Below are 17,581 nucleotides of genomic sequence, written 5' to 3' on the forward strand. Positions count from 1 at the left end.
GGATGTATCACAAGGCGGGGAAATGACCTCATCATCCGCCCTTGAGCTTCTACCACTATCATAGTGAGCACCCAATCCACCCTTGATCTTGTTGAAGATCTCATCGGATATAGCAAGGGGGACTTCCTTGCATGGCGCAACTTGCCCCCCCACCTTTCCAACATGTTGGAGAAGCCTAGTAACCATAGTTACCACGGAACGTCGTTCCGCCTTCCTGGAACGCCGGAACGCCGTTCCGGTCGAAGGCACGTTCCCGGAACGCCGGAACGTTCCGCAAATTTTTTATTTTTTTTTTGGCGGAACGTTTGTTTTGCTTGCAGAATTGTATGTTCGTGTCTTGGGGGAGCAAATATTAGGAAGCATATTTGGCTATCCGTATACAAAAAGTTACATTTTTTTGTGTCATATGTTGACATGTCATATGACGTGGCGTTCCGCGACGTTCCCGATCCGCTCCCGTTCCCGTTCCCGCTCCCGTTCTAGCATCCGACGTTCCCGGAACGTTCCCGTTCCGTGGTAACTATGCTAGTAACTCCACTTGTGTATTGTTTGCCACAATACTTACAAGTCCACCTATATGACTTGGACTTTCCATCGGCTTTCTCTACATGGATAGCATGCACATTGAAGGCTTCATTCTTCTCCCTTGTCATTGTAATAGAGAGAGAGAAGTTAGAAGATTCAAGAGATGGATAGGCTTGAGAGAGAGAGAGAGAGAGAGAGAGAGAGAGAGAGAGGGGCTTGAGAAAATGAGAGAGTGAGGCTTGAGTCTTGACTCTTGAGAGAGAGAGAGAGCCTAAAGGCTTGAGAGAGAGAGAGGCTTGAGAGAGGGCCTATGGGGGAGAGAGTGGCTTGAAAGTTGAGAGTTGAGAGAGAGAGAGAGAGAGAGAGGGGGGGGCTTGATGGTCACTTGAGCAAGACTCAAGAGAGGGGAGGGCTTGATGGTTACAACTCACTAGAGTAATGAGAGGCTAGAGCTTTGAGAGAGGCTTAGGGGGTGGGCATTTTATAAGGCCATGTAGCATGTCACATGGGCCACAAAGCATGCCCAAAACGGCCAGCAAACGGCTACAAAACGGCTACAACAACCGACAGAAACGGCTACAAAACTGCGCAGTCGGCGGCGGCGCAACGGCTAAAAACGGGCAGAATTGGCATATCGTACCGCACGATATCGTATGGTATCGTACCGTACGAATCGTACGTACGAATTGATTCGTACGTGTACGAGAAACAACCATGCATGGGACCAGTTCACCATCCAGGTCCTGCACCTTTTGTACAGATATGTCTACGTGGCATCCAAGTGCGGGATGCACGTGACATATATACACTATATAGTATATATATTTTTTATGTTTGTACGTACCTTACGTATATAACGTACCTCAAAATCTCAACATGTACTTGAACGTGTACCTTATGTACCTGATTCGTACCGTACCTTACGTACCTTTCCCCCTTGCTCTGCACTAGGGCTGGTTTGAGGCAGATCTACAGCAGTGTTTGGGTTGAGGATCGGAGATCTACATTTTCAGTATCATTCTTGGAGAGTGCTGTTGTATCTTTATTTTTTGTACATAAATATACAATAGTTTAGTAGTTGTGTGTTGTGCATGTGTCTCTCTATTCCGCTATCTTCTCTGCTATTCACTTGCACATTAAGCATAAGTCTACCAGATTTGGTGTGAGCGCCTAATTTTGCCTCAGCTAAAAATGTGCAAGGGTGGTTTTGGAGTGTAGACTCGGTATACCGTAATCGGTGAGCTCATCGTTGAGCTTGATTGATGGGATAGGTGGACACTACAGTTGGGCACCATTGCGAATTTAGCTTTAGAGCTTAGGGCTAGCCTATGGCATGTCCAAATTTTTGTTTTCCAGCACCCATGTGCATTGGCCTCTAAGCCCTAGAGTCGAGGAGTGCAGGTTTGGGAAAAGGGTTTATTTGGGTTATCTCAATGATCACCAGTTTCTAGCTACTCATCATGGATGTAGAAGCACTCATAGCGGTTTTTTCGTGCATGGAGGAGCGGTTGGCTATTTGCATGGACGAGTGGGTACTTGTCTTGACAATATGTCCATGGCACCTTCCGTTTCAGATTTAGTGTCCACTGTGGCTAACACTTTGCAGCAAGTGGCCGATGATTTTGAGGGCGCAAGCATCTTGTGCTAGGATTGAGTCGTGTGTTGTCGTGGTGGCAGCATGCGTGGAGAAATCACACAAGTCTCGCTATTGGTCTAACAGTCGTCATCAAAATCTCTAGTTGGTTGACATGAGAGATGTCACTTGTTGATAGTCTCTTTCCTAGAGCTCCTCTCCATTATTCCAACAGTTCCGGTTCACTCTCATGCTCAATAAGGGCAATGGAGGTGTAATATACAATAGTTTAGGTCTATGGTCTTCGCTACTGTGTGTCTGCAGTCACCTGAGGTTGTAACTCAACAAGAGAGAGTTTTCCAGGCTGTGCGACCTGCAGTCGAGATTTCGGTACAACCTCGAGAGAGGAGAGTTCACTCGAGGTTGTAACTTAGCACTAGCTTGGTAATAGGACATAAAAGTGTCTATGGACATATTTATGTCTTGTTTATTGACCAACTTTATGGAATTATTTCATTTTAGTACTTGTACTCATCCATTCAGAACTTTCAATACGTATTGTATCGGTACCATGCTTTCCTTACCCGTACTTCAATTTTTTTTACTTGTTAATTGATTGATTTTCACTTTGTATCTTATCCATGTGCCATCTTTGCTTGATACCAACTCATCAAACCCCTATTCATGTTTCTCATACCCTTGTTCCTAGTCCTCAACTTCTTCCAATTTCCTTGCTTTCTCAATTTTCCTTTTCAATGGACTCATAGATCATTTCTAATTTACACAAGTGTCTTTGATCTATTTGTGTGTCTTACTGCATTTGACATTTCATGTCTAAGAGTTCAGTCAATTAATAATTCAATTCTACTTGTCCATTTCATGCTAGTTGTGACGAATGAGTGCTTGATCGTTCATTCTTTATATATGTTTTTAATTAAATTCCTTAACCAAGTTCTATACTTTTTTTAACTCTCTACATAACTAAAGTACATATCGGAATATCCTCATGTGCATTATACCATAGTCGTACCATACACCTATTATCTCATGTTACATCTACATATACTTGACCACCATGCATGTGAATTATAATCTTGTAAGTTATTTAATATATATATGTATAATTTATATATGCTAATTGAAAAAGCGAACGTACTCAAAGTACTTATTCCGATGTGTGCTTTGCGTACTCGTACCATACAAGTACCATACTGCACCATACCTAAAGTACTCAACCACTATGAATTATTTAGAACACATGGATAGTAAAAATCGAAGATTTCTTTTTTTTTTAATATCATCGAGTACATAGTAAAGGAAAATTGGGATTTTTTGGGATTACATTGGTTACCTCTTAAGATTTTCAATTTAATAAGAATTCATAGGCTAAATTATAGTTGTAATGCAGAGCTGTTTGGACTATTTTTTGATTAAAGGATTTAATTAGTCAATTTCTCATATGCACTGCTTTACAAACATATATATGGTGTAATACAATCCATGTTAGGCTCAAAAATCAATTAGAACTCCATAAATTAGGTCTTAAGGCATTTAGATGTTTCAAAACAATTCAACTTTGAGGATTTTTATAGCTAATCAAATAATCATAGACTAGGACCAAATCATGCATCCAAGTTCTATACAATGTTATGCTTTGCTGGTGCATTTTGGGAGAGCCAATCATATATATATATATACTTATCCTTTTAGGCACTTTATTTTAGACGAAAGTTTACAAATTTTGAACCATATTTATTACTATAGAATAAGAGACTACATTACATATTTTTAAATTTCTCGTAAGGTTTTAAGTTGAATATCTAGTCATTTTATATAATAATAAACACTATTTTCATAAGCTTTTATTGGATGATCCAAATATAAGTAAGGGTTCATATACGCTGTTTTGTTATCAATGTAGTTTTGAAAGTTAGGACCATCACCTTATCTTCTAACTAAATTGAAATATTTAGATATGTATTCTTGACCGATTACTTTAGTGGAGACATTGATTTATTAGTATTAACTAAAGTAAATCACCATATAAGCTCATACTATAGTTGTATGTTAGGTGTCAAAGACTCAACAACTTAAAAGAGATTCTGAAATTGGCCTTCAGAAATCTAACGGGCGGTGAAACAAACATTCGCACACAAAACACTTCATCACCCATGGGATCCTGAAAAAGGAAAACAAACAAGGGAGCTAGAATGCTCCTGCAAATAGTACAAGGACACCGATTGGTCCCAAAACGCAGTGGCGCCCCTTGCGGTATTTCTTTACTTGATCAAATATGAGTACAAAGTACAACTTGTCGAATCCTTTACCAATAGGATCCCTTTCAGCTTTTCACCTAGGACTTTCCCAATAAAAACTCTCGCAAATATAGCAAAGCATTTCATAGAGAAGCCACACTTGTACGACACCTCCCTGCTTGAAAAGGTCTTCTCCATCTCAACCATGGATCCCACAACCCTTTCCCAAACAGCAGTAGGGCTGTACCAAACCACATGTCCTAACCTCGAGAAAACTAGAACTTGAATCCAGAGACATGCTTTCCACACGAAACCAAAGACCTGTATCCGATAAACCAAAGACCTATATCCCATAAACCATAGGCCTGTTTCCTTGATACCAAAGTCCTATTTCTTCACAAAAGACCAATGTCCTGTTTCCATGACAGATAAATCCTCATATCACTGTTGCCAAAACCAATAGAGAGAAAGATAGAGGACGTGTCAAGCAATCCCTAAATACACATAAGTCTAAGTCAAAGAGCAACACACATCTCTTCCAAGAACATCATCCTGTGCATATGTAGCCTGATCCTCTGTATCCTAATCTCGTAAACAAAAACCTGCTTGCGAAGAGAGAGAGAGAGAGAGAGAGAGAGAGAGAGAGAGAGAGAGAGAGAGACCCCTTGGTTGTTAGCCCCTTGGTGCCTCCTTCAACTCACCTTCTTCCAAAAGAGATAGAGAGAGAGAGACCCACGCTGACTGCTTTCACACATGCAGCCACCTGGCATAGAGGACCTCCCATCTGACACTCGTCTGGCTGCCCAACTATCTGTAGAGAAAATTTCTGCTTGACGCCTGCCTGGCTACCATCACTGGTTGCCCATAGATGTAGTCGCTTGATTGCTTTTTACTTGGTAGTAGCCCATGTTCGACCACCTAATCACCTGCCTAGTTGCCCATGTGCAGCAGCGCCCTGCTGTAGGCCATGTGCATCAGCACCTGTCAGTGCCCAACAGTAGCACCCGGCGGCAGCAACACTGTACCCGATGGCAGCTCCTATACCCGGCGGCGGCGGCACTCGGCGGCGGCGGCGCTTTTGTACCAGCAGGCGGCGGTACTCAATGGCGGCAGCGATACCTGGTGGCGGCAGCCCTGTACCCGTTAGCGGCAGCAATACCCATGCAACAGCGCCACCTAAGCGCCATGCCATGGCCATCACCCTTGAAGATCCATACGGCAATCTCCACACCACCTTGCTTTACAATAATATTATTATTTTTAGCAATCAAAGTTTAAGAACCTTATAACTTTTAAAGTTCCTTTTTGTCCCCTTTCACACTTGGGCTGGCCTCCAACATGGGTTTCCTTTTCACATCTAACTGCAACGTTTAAAAAAAAAACGTACCTCTCTGGAGTCTGAGAACTTATAAAATCCAGTGCAGCTGCAAGTACAGTGTGCAATGTGCATAGCCAAGTACAATCTCTCTCTCTCATAGCCAAGTACAATCTCTCTCTCTCTCTCTCTCTCTCTCTCTCATAAGGGAACCAAGTTCCAACTTCCAAGACAGCTTTCTCTCTCTCATAGCCAACTTCCAAGTACAATCTCTCTCTCAATTTTCAAAGCCAACTTCCAAGTACAATCTCTCTCTCTCTCTCTCTCTCTCTCTCTCTCTCTCTCTCTCTCTCTCTCTCTCATATAATGCCTCCTAAGGGAACCAAGAGAGCCAAGAAGAACGAAGCATGGTCATGGTGGGATGAGGTGGATATTCTTGAGGCCAATCAAGGCGGAGGAGCTAGGAAGTGGAAATGTCGCTATTGTGGGAGCACCAAACATGGGGGAGTCAACCGAGTTCGAGGTCACCTAATCCATGAGCCGGGACAAGAAATCCAACCATGCTTGTCAATCTCAGCTGAGAAAAAGAGAGAGCTAGAAGCTAGGCATAATGAAGTGATTTTTCGTGCTCCTCCTCCAAGAGCTATGGCTGCGAACCCATCATTCTTTACAACTCCTTCAAGCAACTTCTCCACATCCGTAGGCTCTTCTTCCGTGCATCAACCGCCACCCCCCAAAGGCACGCAAAGAACTCTTGCGGGTTCTTGGAATCCACGCAAACGAGAAGCCGTGGATGCAGCTATTGCAAGGTTCTTCTACCATGACCACATCGCTTTCAATGTGGCAAGGTCCCCTTATTTTCGGGAAATGGTTCGTCTCATTGCTGAATTTGGACCAACCTACACTCCCCCTTCTTCGGAGAGCCTTCGAACCACGCTTTTGGCAAAGGAAAAGGAAGCTGTTGAGCAAGCCATGCAAAACGTCAAGGAAGGGTGGCAACGCAACGGTGTCTCCATCATTAGTGATGGATGGAGTGATAGCCAATCTCGCTCCATCCATGGCATCATCGCATACTCTCGAGGGAACACATTTTTTGTGTCTTCCCATGATGCCTCCCCAACGGGCAAGTATGCCGACGTCATCGTGGAGGAGTGGGCAGAGGCAATTGAGCAAGTGGGTCCTCAAGATGTGATCCAGGTCATTGGTGATGGGGAGGCCTCAAATCGAGCTGCAGGCGACCTTCTTTTGGCAAGGTATCCACACATCACATTCACTCCATGCATTGCACATGGCTTGAATAATCTTCTGAAAGACATTGATGGTCTTTCATGGGTAGCACCATGCATAGCAAAGGGAAAAGACATAGTTTCATTCATCACTCGGCACACATTTAGCCTCTCCGAGTTTAGAAAAAGATCCCCAAACTTGGATCTTAAAAAATATTCGGAAACTCGTTTTGCATATAATTTTATTATGCTAGAGAGGCTAGTTGCACTCCATAACATTCTCAAGCAGCTTGTAGTGAGTGATGAGTGGAGCACGTGGCCCACTGCCCGTAGCACACAAGGAACAACTTGTTACACCCACATCATGGATGCTCCTTTGTGGGTGAAGATTGAGCATGTTGTCAACATTACGAAGCCCATTATCTACATGCTGCGTATGGTGGATGGGAAAAAACCTTGCATTGGCAAAGTTTATGAGGGCATGGACAAGATGGTGGAGCGTATCCTTTCTTTGGAGCCCGACACAACAAAGAAGGCAGAACTTCAAAGTTTGTGTCAAGCAAGGTGGGACCGATATCACTCACCAATGCATGCAGCTGCATTTGTGATTGATCCAGAGTTTCAAGGCAAAGGCCAGGAATCGGATGAAGAAGTCACAAATGGCTGGGACAAAATCCTTGCCAGATTGGTGCCTGACGCTACGATGAGAAGCAAGATTAGAATTGATTTGGGAAAGTACAGAGCAAAGACAGGTAATTTTGGTTCAGCAGATGCCCAGCAAGATAGGACACTTATGGGAGGTGCTCTTTGGTGGGAGAACTACGGATCGGGTACTCCAGAGCTACAACGGCTTGCAATGCGCATTCTCAGTCAGAATGCAAGTTCTTCTCCAATTGAGCAACTATGGAGTGTTTTTAGCCATGTTGCCTCGAAGAAGAGAAATCGGCTACTCACTACCAGAACAAATGACCTTGTGTATGTGTCAGCCAACTTGCGACTATTAGCCCAGGTTGCTAGTGGTGACTTTGACCATGAGAGCTTCATAGATATGGAGCCACAGTCTGAGTTGGATGATGACGACCCTCCACCTCCACCTCCACTGCATCGATGCATGATGCATCTATGGATGATCTAGCTGACATCTTTGCACCTATTTGATATCACCTAGGAGTCAGGACTTTAGGTTTCTTTGTTCTTAGCTATCTAGCTTTCACTATGTGGCTGTACATTGTACAAGCTATTGTACTTCTGGTTTTCTAAATATGAACAAGGTCATTGAGTTTGCTATCAAATTCTTGTCTCTTTTTGTCTACTTTCAATTGTATATTTGTCTCCTTTTGCCTGCTTTTAATTGTATATTTGTCTACTCATGTGTATTGAAATATGATAACGTGTCGTTCCGGATCCCGTTCCGGATTGCAAGGGGTCCCGTTCCCGTTCCCGATTGGCCCCTCGTTCCCATATCCGTTCCCGTTCCCTGGTGACTATGATCCCAGATTCCAGATCCTCAACACAAGGACCCTTTCGCGGGGTCACAGCCGCAACCGAGCTCTTTGCTCGAGTTGCAGATGCGTGCATTGGAAATCCGACAACGTGAAGACGAAGCCATGCGACGCGTGGAGCATGAGCGTTACCTAGCAGCTTTGGACGCCAGATTGACACCGACGGCGCCGTCGAATCATTTTCCCGAGAAAATGAACTTCAGTTAGTATAATGGTAAACTCGATCCCACAACTTACTTTGCCGTAGTTAGAAAAACAGATAATGACAGAGTGATCTTTAGCCAGTTGGTACTTGGAAGGTGAGGCCATTCCTTGGTGGACTCAGTGGGCTCATCCACACCAGATTAGGTATGGCAGCTTATGTGTGGGACAAGTTTGTCCGCGACCTTAAGCAACGGTTTCTACCGCCCCACTACCTTGAGCGACTCGAAGACGAGTTCAAGGGAGCGCGTCAGAACGCACAACCAGTCCTTCAATTTGCCCAATAGAATTTTGACTTTATGTCTGCAATTAGGCTTGTCTGATTCGGCCAAGAAAGGGCAATTTTTGTATGGCCTTGACACGCAAATCCAAAGGGAGGTGCGTATGTTTCGGCCAGCCACCTTTGAAGACGCACTCTCGCTTGCGCAGAGTGCAGAAATGAAACATAATGGTGGCCAGCGACTTCCCAGTCGGCTTCTCCCAGGGCTACCGCCTCAGGGGGCAAAGGCCAGAACCAAACGGGGTCTTCCCAGGACAAAGCCCGGGAGCCTCTGGCTCCAAGAACTCGAACAATGCGTCTATGCGTACTCTAGACCAGAAAGCGGAGGCAGGTAAGACAAGTGGCAAGTTGAGTGCTGAGAAGCTTTCTCAGTACAAGAAGAAGGGTAGATGTTTCTTTTGTCATACAAAGGGACATACTTCTCGGGATTGTCCTAAGAAGCCTCCAAAGCCCGCCGCCGCTGCCTCCACAGCTTCCGTGGTGAGCTCAGCTCCCACACATACCCCAGCGGCTACCCCTAGTTCTTCAAACCCCGGTGCTTCAGTTGGAGCAATTATTAGCCGGGAGCTCGAAGATAAGCAGAAGGGCGCCCATGACCAGGAGTATGAGCGCAACGAATTGCTCAAGTCCTTTGGCTACATAGGTGGCCAGAGAGTCGTTGTCTTGTTTGACAGTGGCAGCACGAAGGACGCGGTTACGGAACAGGCCACTAGGCGTGCCCGTTTCGACCTGACTTCGGTGGACAAACAGGTTGAGGGTTTTAGCACAGGCATGACAACGAGCGTCAAGTATGAAGCTCTAGGTGCTAAGTTACTAAGTTAGTTATTCAGGGCATAGAATTTGTGCGTGATTTTATGGTTGTCCCTCTTGTAGGAGCAGACATAATTTTGGGCATTCAATGGTTTCACAAGTTTCTTCCTAATGTCAAGTGGGACAAGCACACGTTCCAAATCAATCGGAATGTGTCAAACGCCCCAGTGACCATTAAGTGTGAGCAGAAAATTCCGAACTTTTCGCTCATAAGCCACTTGCAGGCTAAGCGAGCAATCAGAAAAGGCGCACAGTGTGCAATGATTTACATCCAGACAGCCCAAACGATGGCCAGTGCTTCCGAGAAGTACAAAAAGTTGCAAAAGATTTTTCTTCGGGACGGCCTCCCTCCCCAGCTCCCCTCGTCCAGACCGGAGGACCACAAGATTGACCTCCTCCCACGCTCAGAACTCCCGAGCAAGTTTTCGTATCACCTTTCCAAGGCAATGGAATCGGAGTTGGACCACCAACTCCAAGAATTGTTGCAATCTAACTTCATCCGCCCCAGCATGTCACCATTTGCAGCACCGATCTTATTTGTCAAGAAGAAAGATAAGTCTTCCCGTTTGTGTGTCGATTATCGTACACTCAACAAGCTGACTATCAAGAGCAGATTCCAGATGCCTCGAATAGATTATATTCTCAAGAGGCTGAATGGAGCAAAGGTATTCTCGAAACTTGGCTTGACGAACGTCCCAGCTACATTTAACCGCATGATGATGCGTGTTTTTCGGGATTTGATTGGAAAGTGTGTTCATATTTCTGGACGACATACTGGTATTTTCAGCTACAGTTGAGTAACATGATATTGATGTGGCGAAAGTCCTTAAGTTGCTGGAAAGCAATGAGCTCTACATCAATGAAAAGAAGTCGGAATTTTATCTGTTCCAGGTACATTACTTGGGATACATAATTAGTGCCGAAGACATTCGACTTGATCCGGCTAAAGTGGCCAAGATTGTCAACTGGGAAGTACCTCAGACAGCCTATGACATCAGATCCTTTGTGGGTATATGCCAGGCATACTCCACCCACATCGACAAGTTTTCTGATCTCTCGGCGGATCTCACCGATCTGCTAAAGAGTGTGAAGACAAGAAGGCAAAAGATTCGAATGACTGCACAAGCGTTGGAGACATTCAAGAACCTCAAGGTGGCTTTATCAGAAGCACCTTGTTTAGCACTTGCCTCGTGGGACGAACCATTTCAAGTGATCACCGATGTGAGCAACATCGCATTTGGAGGTGTATTGCAACAGAATGGTCATCCAATAGCTTACCTGACCAACATCATATGTTTTATATGATTAATCACATGTGGTGTGTAATTAAGGAAGATGAAAGAACGCACACTGGCATTGACACGATCCCACAACTATGCATGAGCCTCCCGTTCTTTCCGAGTAGAGGATAAAAGCTCCCTATCCTCCAACTCTGGCCATGAAACACCAACCACAATGAAATCAGCCAAGTCATAAGACTCCATCCAAGACAGACTCCATTACCTTCCATATGCCGTAGTTGTTCCCGTCCAACTGTCGATCCACTGGGAATGGGAGGAGAGTAGGGATCTTCACGTGCTTCTCAACCATCTCAAGCAAGTCTGCCATCTCAAGGGTTCGCAAGGTCTTGTTAAGGGAGGGTGGGTAGGAAAAAAAAATGAAGAAGAGGCTGCAAATAGTATGCAAGGTGGCTGTCCAACGGTGATGGCCGCCTTCTACCCAATCTCCAAGTCCCAAAAAGCCCAAGCAATCTCCAATCAGCACCACAAATCAGCAAACCCTCAAGCTCCCACTATCTCCAAGCTTCAAGCCACCTCGGGCTCTAATACCAAGTCAGAATGCAAAGCGAAAATGAAGACAACTGTTGTAGAGAGCAAAACGCAGATGAGAGAGGGAGAGAGAAGCTATATACACTAGAAACATGATGTGATACAAGAGAAGTGTGGGGGAACGGCCCCAGGCTGCTGGTCAGCCAGCCCAAAAACAGCCGACAGCAGCTAGAGATGCTCACGATCAGCAAACAACTCAGTCGGCCAGAAGAAAGGCAATCGGGCAACACTGAGGAAGAAGTCGAGTAGCACTAGCCCACTCGGCCAGCAGTAGACACAGCCGACAGCCCTCCCACAGCTAGCAAAAAATGGGAAAATACTATGGAAAGTGAGGAAAAATGGGGGAACACCTAAAATGGGCGGGCACACCCACGACAAAGGCCCTGGTGTATACTATACAGACAGGAGATGACTGCTAACACAATCCACTTCATCACCATCAGATGATGAAGATGAAGATTCAAGATCTCCATCTGTCAACATGTTTCCTTCGCTATCATACTCTAGCTCTGCAATGGCGGTGACCGCAACGGCTGGCACCGCATCATCATCTCTCACTGCTAAGTTGTTAGTACTAAAAGTATGTGTGTATGGTGCGATAAAACACACACATAAGTTAAACAAGAAAGTGCATGTATCCTCACCTGCCTGGGTGTCCCCGACGTGTGGAGACGGCTAAAATCAGCGACGGCGGCTGGCTTGGCGTTTTTTTAAGCCAACCAAAGGTAAGGTTGGGGGGGGGGCCTTGCCACGTACGGATCCTTATCGTACGGTACAGTACCGTACCATACACTAAAACATACCTTATCATAAAGTACGTACGCGCGGATGCAACCTTGGTGTAGAGAAACGCTACTCAAAGGAATGAGATAGGAAACTGAATGTGCTTATATAGTGCCCAAAAAAATCAGCCAGCATATGGGCTGTCGGCCTGTATCCACGACCAGCATAAATCACCAGCCAACTGAGCTCTGGCCACCTCGACTGCTACATGTCAGATCCCAACCTGCTTGCTGCTGCCCGGCACCTGCATGCTGCCATGTGTGCCAGTAAAATATAGAGATGCGTTACAGCATGCCAAGGCCCCCACGGGCAGACTTGGACAGGTTCCCAACAGGCCAGACACATCAGGTTGAACAGCAAAGGCTGGCAAAAATAAATGCACAGGCTTTGTTTTGAGCCAAAAAAGCATGTAGTGACAACAGCCAACCAGCTAAGGAAGAGCCTATGTAAAGATCCCCTTTCTACCTACTATTTCCCCATGCTAACCAGCCCATGCCTTCAGCCTCTCTCTAGGGTGAACAGCAAAGTAATAACAGCCAGCGTGCATCAGAAGGAGAGCATTTTTGTGACTTGAGTGGCAGTCTTGTACATAAGCTTTTTGCTTCCAGTTAATGCAGCCTGTAAATAAAGCCCCTCTTTCCCAATTCTACATACTTTCTAAGAGTCAATCAAGTCAATTTGAAGAAGAATGAGCTCAATTTACACAACTTAACCCAGGTCAATCTAGGGTCTCCAATTGCATCAGACTTGAGAAATTAGGAAAGAACTTCACAAGGCCTCGTCTCTCAATACATCAAAAGCACAGAGAGGTATCCACTATTTAACCTTTTACTCAAGCATTCTCATCTTAATATCAAGTACTCTGAAACAGAAGGGCGGAAGGAGAGCGGGTGCTGCTGGGGCCATGTACAGTGTGTTGAGTTTGCTATTTCATTTCACTTTATACTGTTTATGCTTTCCTTGTGGGATTGAAGTTGCAGTTGCAGTTGTATTCATGCTCATACCTGATCAGAAAAATAATTTGAAGGGACTTCCGATTCCAGTGCACCGGTTCCATCAGAAGCTTCACGGACAAGTAATTGAGATGCATAATCCCCTGTTACCGTGGCTGCAATCGCGGCTGTCTGTTGACTGACAGTTTGCAATTCAGGAATCATCGTGTAGTATTCTGATGACAAGATTCTGTTGAGCCTTTCCCTCAAATGTGAATCTGAAGCAACAGCTAAGGGGCCAGTTTTAAAACAAATATGAATGAAAACCAACAATGCAGCAAGTAAACAGGGGGGAAGGGGAGTACAAGAGAAGTGGGGCAGGGGCGTGGGGGACTTCTGGATAATGCCCGATTGCATGAATTTGGTTACCCAAACTACAATCGCTCTGACAGATCAACTCTTTCTTTTTATTACCGTATGTCTCAGGAATTCTCCCATAAGAATAGGCCCATGCAGTTACAGATAACCATGTGCAAAATTAGTAAGCGAGCTGTGAAATGCACTCCTCCTCCCTTGTAATTCTGATAAACCATGCAAAATCTACTGTGCAGCAAACAAAGACATCTGTAGTTCAATAATAGCCTAGACAAAAGAAGGGTCTGCAAGATCCCCTATCAAATGATGCTCAAGAAGGAATGTAGAAACTTTGGTAGCCAATGCAGAAAACATCACGAGCTCCATGCAAAAGACAACAACGACCGACACTTACGCAAAGAACAATGTCAAAAATGATCATAAGGATACAAGTTAAACTGAGGTCTTTTCTGATGGGAAAGTCGGAGTTGCGGAGCCAGAGAAGAGCATGCTGGATGCATTGTTGAAGCGCCTCTCGGTGTGAGAGAGTTGCATTGGGAGGCCGGGAGATGATGAGAGAGCCCAGGAGAGAGAGGTCGTTGAGGTCTCTCTCCTCGAGGGGGCTGGTGGAGTCCTCCTCGGTGACGCAGTCATATGAGACGCAAGAGCTTCGCTCATGCACTTTAGTCCATACCAGGGAGGATGTTGCCTCAGTCTGCGGCACATCGAAGAGCTGTGCGAAATACAGGAGGTGCAGAAGGTCCCCAATATCACGGTCAGAAGGAACACCATGAGTTTGGGGTGCCTCAGTCTGATGTTGGCAAGCATCTTCAGGCTCTACATGATCAAAAACAGGGTTAGGGTTTTCAGAGTGCAGAGTCCCATTGGACGAAGCCTGACCTTGCAGGTCCTTGCGCACCTCTGCATCTTCCTCCTCTCCCACCGCCCTTCCGTCTTCTCCCTTACCCCTGCTCTCCATCAGCTCCTTCTCAACCTCTTCCTTCACCGCCGCCATCAGGGGCTGCCGCAGCTTCTCATACTCCTCTATCAGAACCCCCACCGCAACCTTGGCCTTCAACACCTCCTCTTGTTCCTTGTTGATCTGCTTGCCCTGCGCCTTGCTCTCCTCAATCTGCGAAATCCTGTTGTACTTCTTCTTCAGGGCGCGCAGGCGTTTGTTGATCATGGTGAGCACGGGGCCTTCCTTGCATAAGGGGGAGGCACACGCTTCCACGTCTTCTGCTGCAGCAAAGCAATCCTTTCCCGCCATAAGAACTGTTCGAAAAAGCTTAGGGCGCTGTGTCTGCGTAAGCCCTGTATGATAAGACAGAGCGTAGTGCAGTATATCAAAAAGACGCTATAGATGAGCTTCAGAGAGCCATGGCGATTACGAAACAGAGCACACACACAGGTCTCGACGGGCAGCAGCAGCAGCCGAGAAAAAAGAAAAACCAAAAAGCCCTAGCTTGCAAGTTAAAGAAGCTTTGCTTCATCAAGATATAGTAGATGGACTTTTTATTTTCGCGTAATATAAAAAAGAGAGTATTTATATAAGGCGAGGGAAAATAAAAAGAAGAAGAAAGCAGAAAGACAAATTAAAAAATAATAAAATATGGTTCCATCTGTCTAGGAAACAACTAGAATGCTTGGGCAAATGTAAGCCTAGTGCTTTTAAAGTATATAGCATGATTGTTGCCGACGGTGTGTAGCTTAGCTCGTAGAGTAGAACAGTCAGGTTCCACGATGTTTGATGCTTAGGGACTACATGACGGCGCACACACGATATGCACAAATCCACCTTCCCAACAAAAAAAAAAAAGTATATAGCACGAGGGAGATGCAAAGATTTGAGAGAAGATTGACATGTTTTTGAGACATGGCATGGCTAGCCTAGTCAATAAAATCACATGTTAACTAAATAAGGCTTTGGTGACACAAGGTTCGTTATCAATCCATATTCACTTGACATTGATGTGTCAACAATCCATTTTAAATGTTGATTGGAAGAAAGCATAGATGACTTTATGGAACAGTATAAGACTACAATAAGAGAAACACTACAAAGTGATACCGATTGCTCATCAACATAGCAATAACAAAGAGCACTTGTTAAAAGAACAAGGCAAATGCTCTAACCATTGAATATAGAACAATCCTCTCACAAACTCCTTGCACACGAACATGTTAACCAACATCAGTTGTGTTGAAGTTAATCATTTTGAGTACATCTATGTTTAATAAGTGCATTTATGCATAAGCGGGGGGGAAAAGATCTTATACAAGGCATAGGGTCTCACTTCAAAAGTATAGTCTTAAGGGGAAATACCATTCGCCCCTTAAGTAGAGCACTTTCAATTATGAAAGTGGAGCACGGTGAATTAAAAACTCTAGTCTTGAGGGGAAATGCCATTTGCCCCTTAAGAAGAGCACTTCCGCTTATGAAAGTGAAGGACGGTGAATTATAGACATATAGTGTGTGACTTGGTACATGCTAAATTATAGTGTGGAGGACAATGAATTTTTACAAAGACATGTGTCACTTAATACTTGCATGGTGGGCACTTATTACAGAGTTGTATAGTGTGTGACTTAGTATTTACATGGGGGGCACTTATTTAGAAGCGATCACCTTGCTTGTTTAATATACATTGCCCAGTTGGCAATGATGATATTTTAAAATCTGCAAGTATCTCCTTGGAATGAGGTACATGTGTCACATGAGAAAAAACCATGGTTAGTGAAAGAAGTTAATATTAAGATTTCAAAATCTATAAAAGACGGTGTTTAATAAAAATGGTTTGATATAGAGGATAAATACACAGCCCTTGTACCAAGACGACATGTTCCCCCAAAATGTATAAAATCCACGAATGAGCCCTTCCCTTCAACCCATCTCCAAAATTTATAGAATCCACGAACAAGCCCTTCCCTTTATAGTTAATGGTTTGATCAATGAAACAAATAACTTATTCTTTGAACACAAGTCATCGATCCATCTCCACAGCCAAATGGAGGAAGTGGTTATGCATGACAATGGATGCCAATATTTTTAATGGAAACAAAAAACTATAGACCCGTTTTTTATTGGGTCCCTTTGAATAATAATACTCAAATGCTTACCATCATTGTTGTGGTTGCCCTACAAGATGCCAACTACTTTATCCTTGGATAGGGGCACCCTCAACAACTTGAGTGCCTTCTTCCAACTCATGCAAACGCTGCCATCTATACACAAGTGTGTCAACACCACCTCCTTTTCATAGCCTATGGCATCTCCTCTTTGTAGTTCAGCATGTGAACCCCCTTTAAAAGCCTTAAAGGGTATAGTTAAAATAGGATAACAAAAGAGTTAAGAATTTCAAGTTTGCATAGAGGACTCCACATAGTTCCATCACTTGACCCATTAGGCACTCCCACGTAGAGGACTCCACATAGTTCCATCACTCGACCCATTAGGCACTCCCACATAAAGGACTCCACATAGTTCCATCACTCGACCACTTAGGCAGCTAGAACATGGTCTTAGCAAGAGCCTCAACATCACAACATGAAAATTTTGAATAGGAAGTTATCGAGACAAAAGGGGACCTACCACCAATGGGCATGACTCCCTTTGGGATAAGCATCTAGCGAGAGACATCTTAACCTTTTGCACAAATTTTTTTATTAACAACTTCGCTAACATGGTTCCTCACATAGATTGTGACATCATGTGCAAAACACAAAGGATGGAATAACACATGCATAAGACATAGATTGAAATAGCGGGTGTTGTTGCACAAAAGCAAGATTGATGAAAATGTAAACTTTGCTTTGTGTGCCTTGCTACAAACAAAAAAACAAAACCTAATTATGTGCTTCACATCAACTACTATTTTCATCTTGTTGAAGGATTGCATATAGGAAAGAAGGCACAACTTCAAAAACTCTAATTTTGCGAAGATAAAGAATTATAATTTTCTCTTAGATTTACCGATAAAGGGAGGTTGTTGAAGA

General features: G+C 44.3%; 1 protein-coding gene across 1 annotated transcript in view; it reads right to left on the minus strand.

The window, feature by feature from the left end:
• The window catches only part of LOC147609210 (uncharacterized), a 44,893-nt gene extending 29,656 nt beyond the window's left edge, over positions 1-15,237 (minus strand). Inside the window, exons 1-2 of the mRNA XM_086788031.1 lie at positions 14,036-15,237; positions 13,304-13,509 (exon numbers count right to left, since the gene is read on the minus strand). Coding sequence (XP_086644157.1) covers positions 13,304-13,509; positions 14,036-14,855 — 1,026 coding nt within the window. The 5' untranslated portion in view covers positions 14,856-15,237. The remainder of the gene's footprint in view (positions 1-13,303; positions 13,510-14,035) is intronic.
• Between the last annotated feature and the right edge of the window lie 2,344 nt (positions 15,238-17,581).

This window comes from Cibotium barometz, chromosome 51 (assembly GCF_041138505.1).
Source record: "Cibotium barometz isolate CiBa-2024 chromosome 51, ASM4113850v1, whole genome shotgun sequence".
NCBI lineage: Eukaryota > Viridiplantae > Streptophyta > Polypodiopsida > Cyatheales > Cibotiaceae > Cibotium > Cibotium barometz.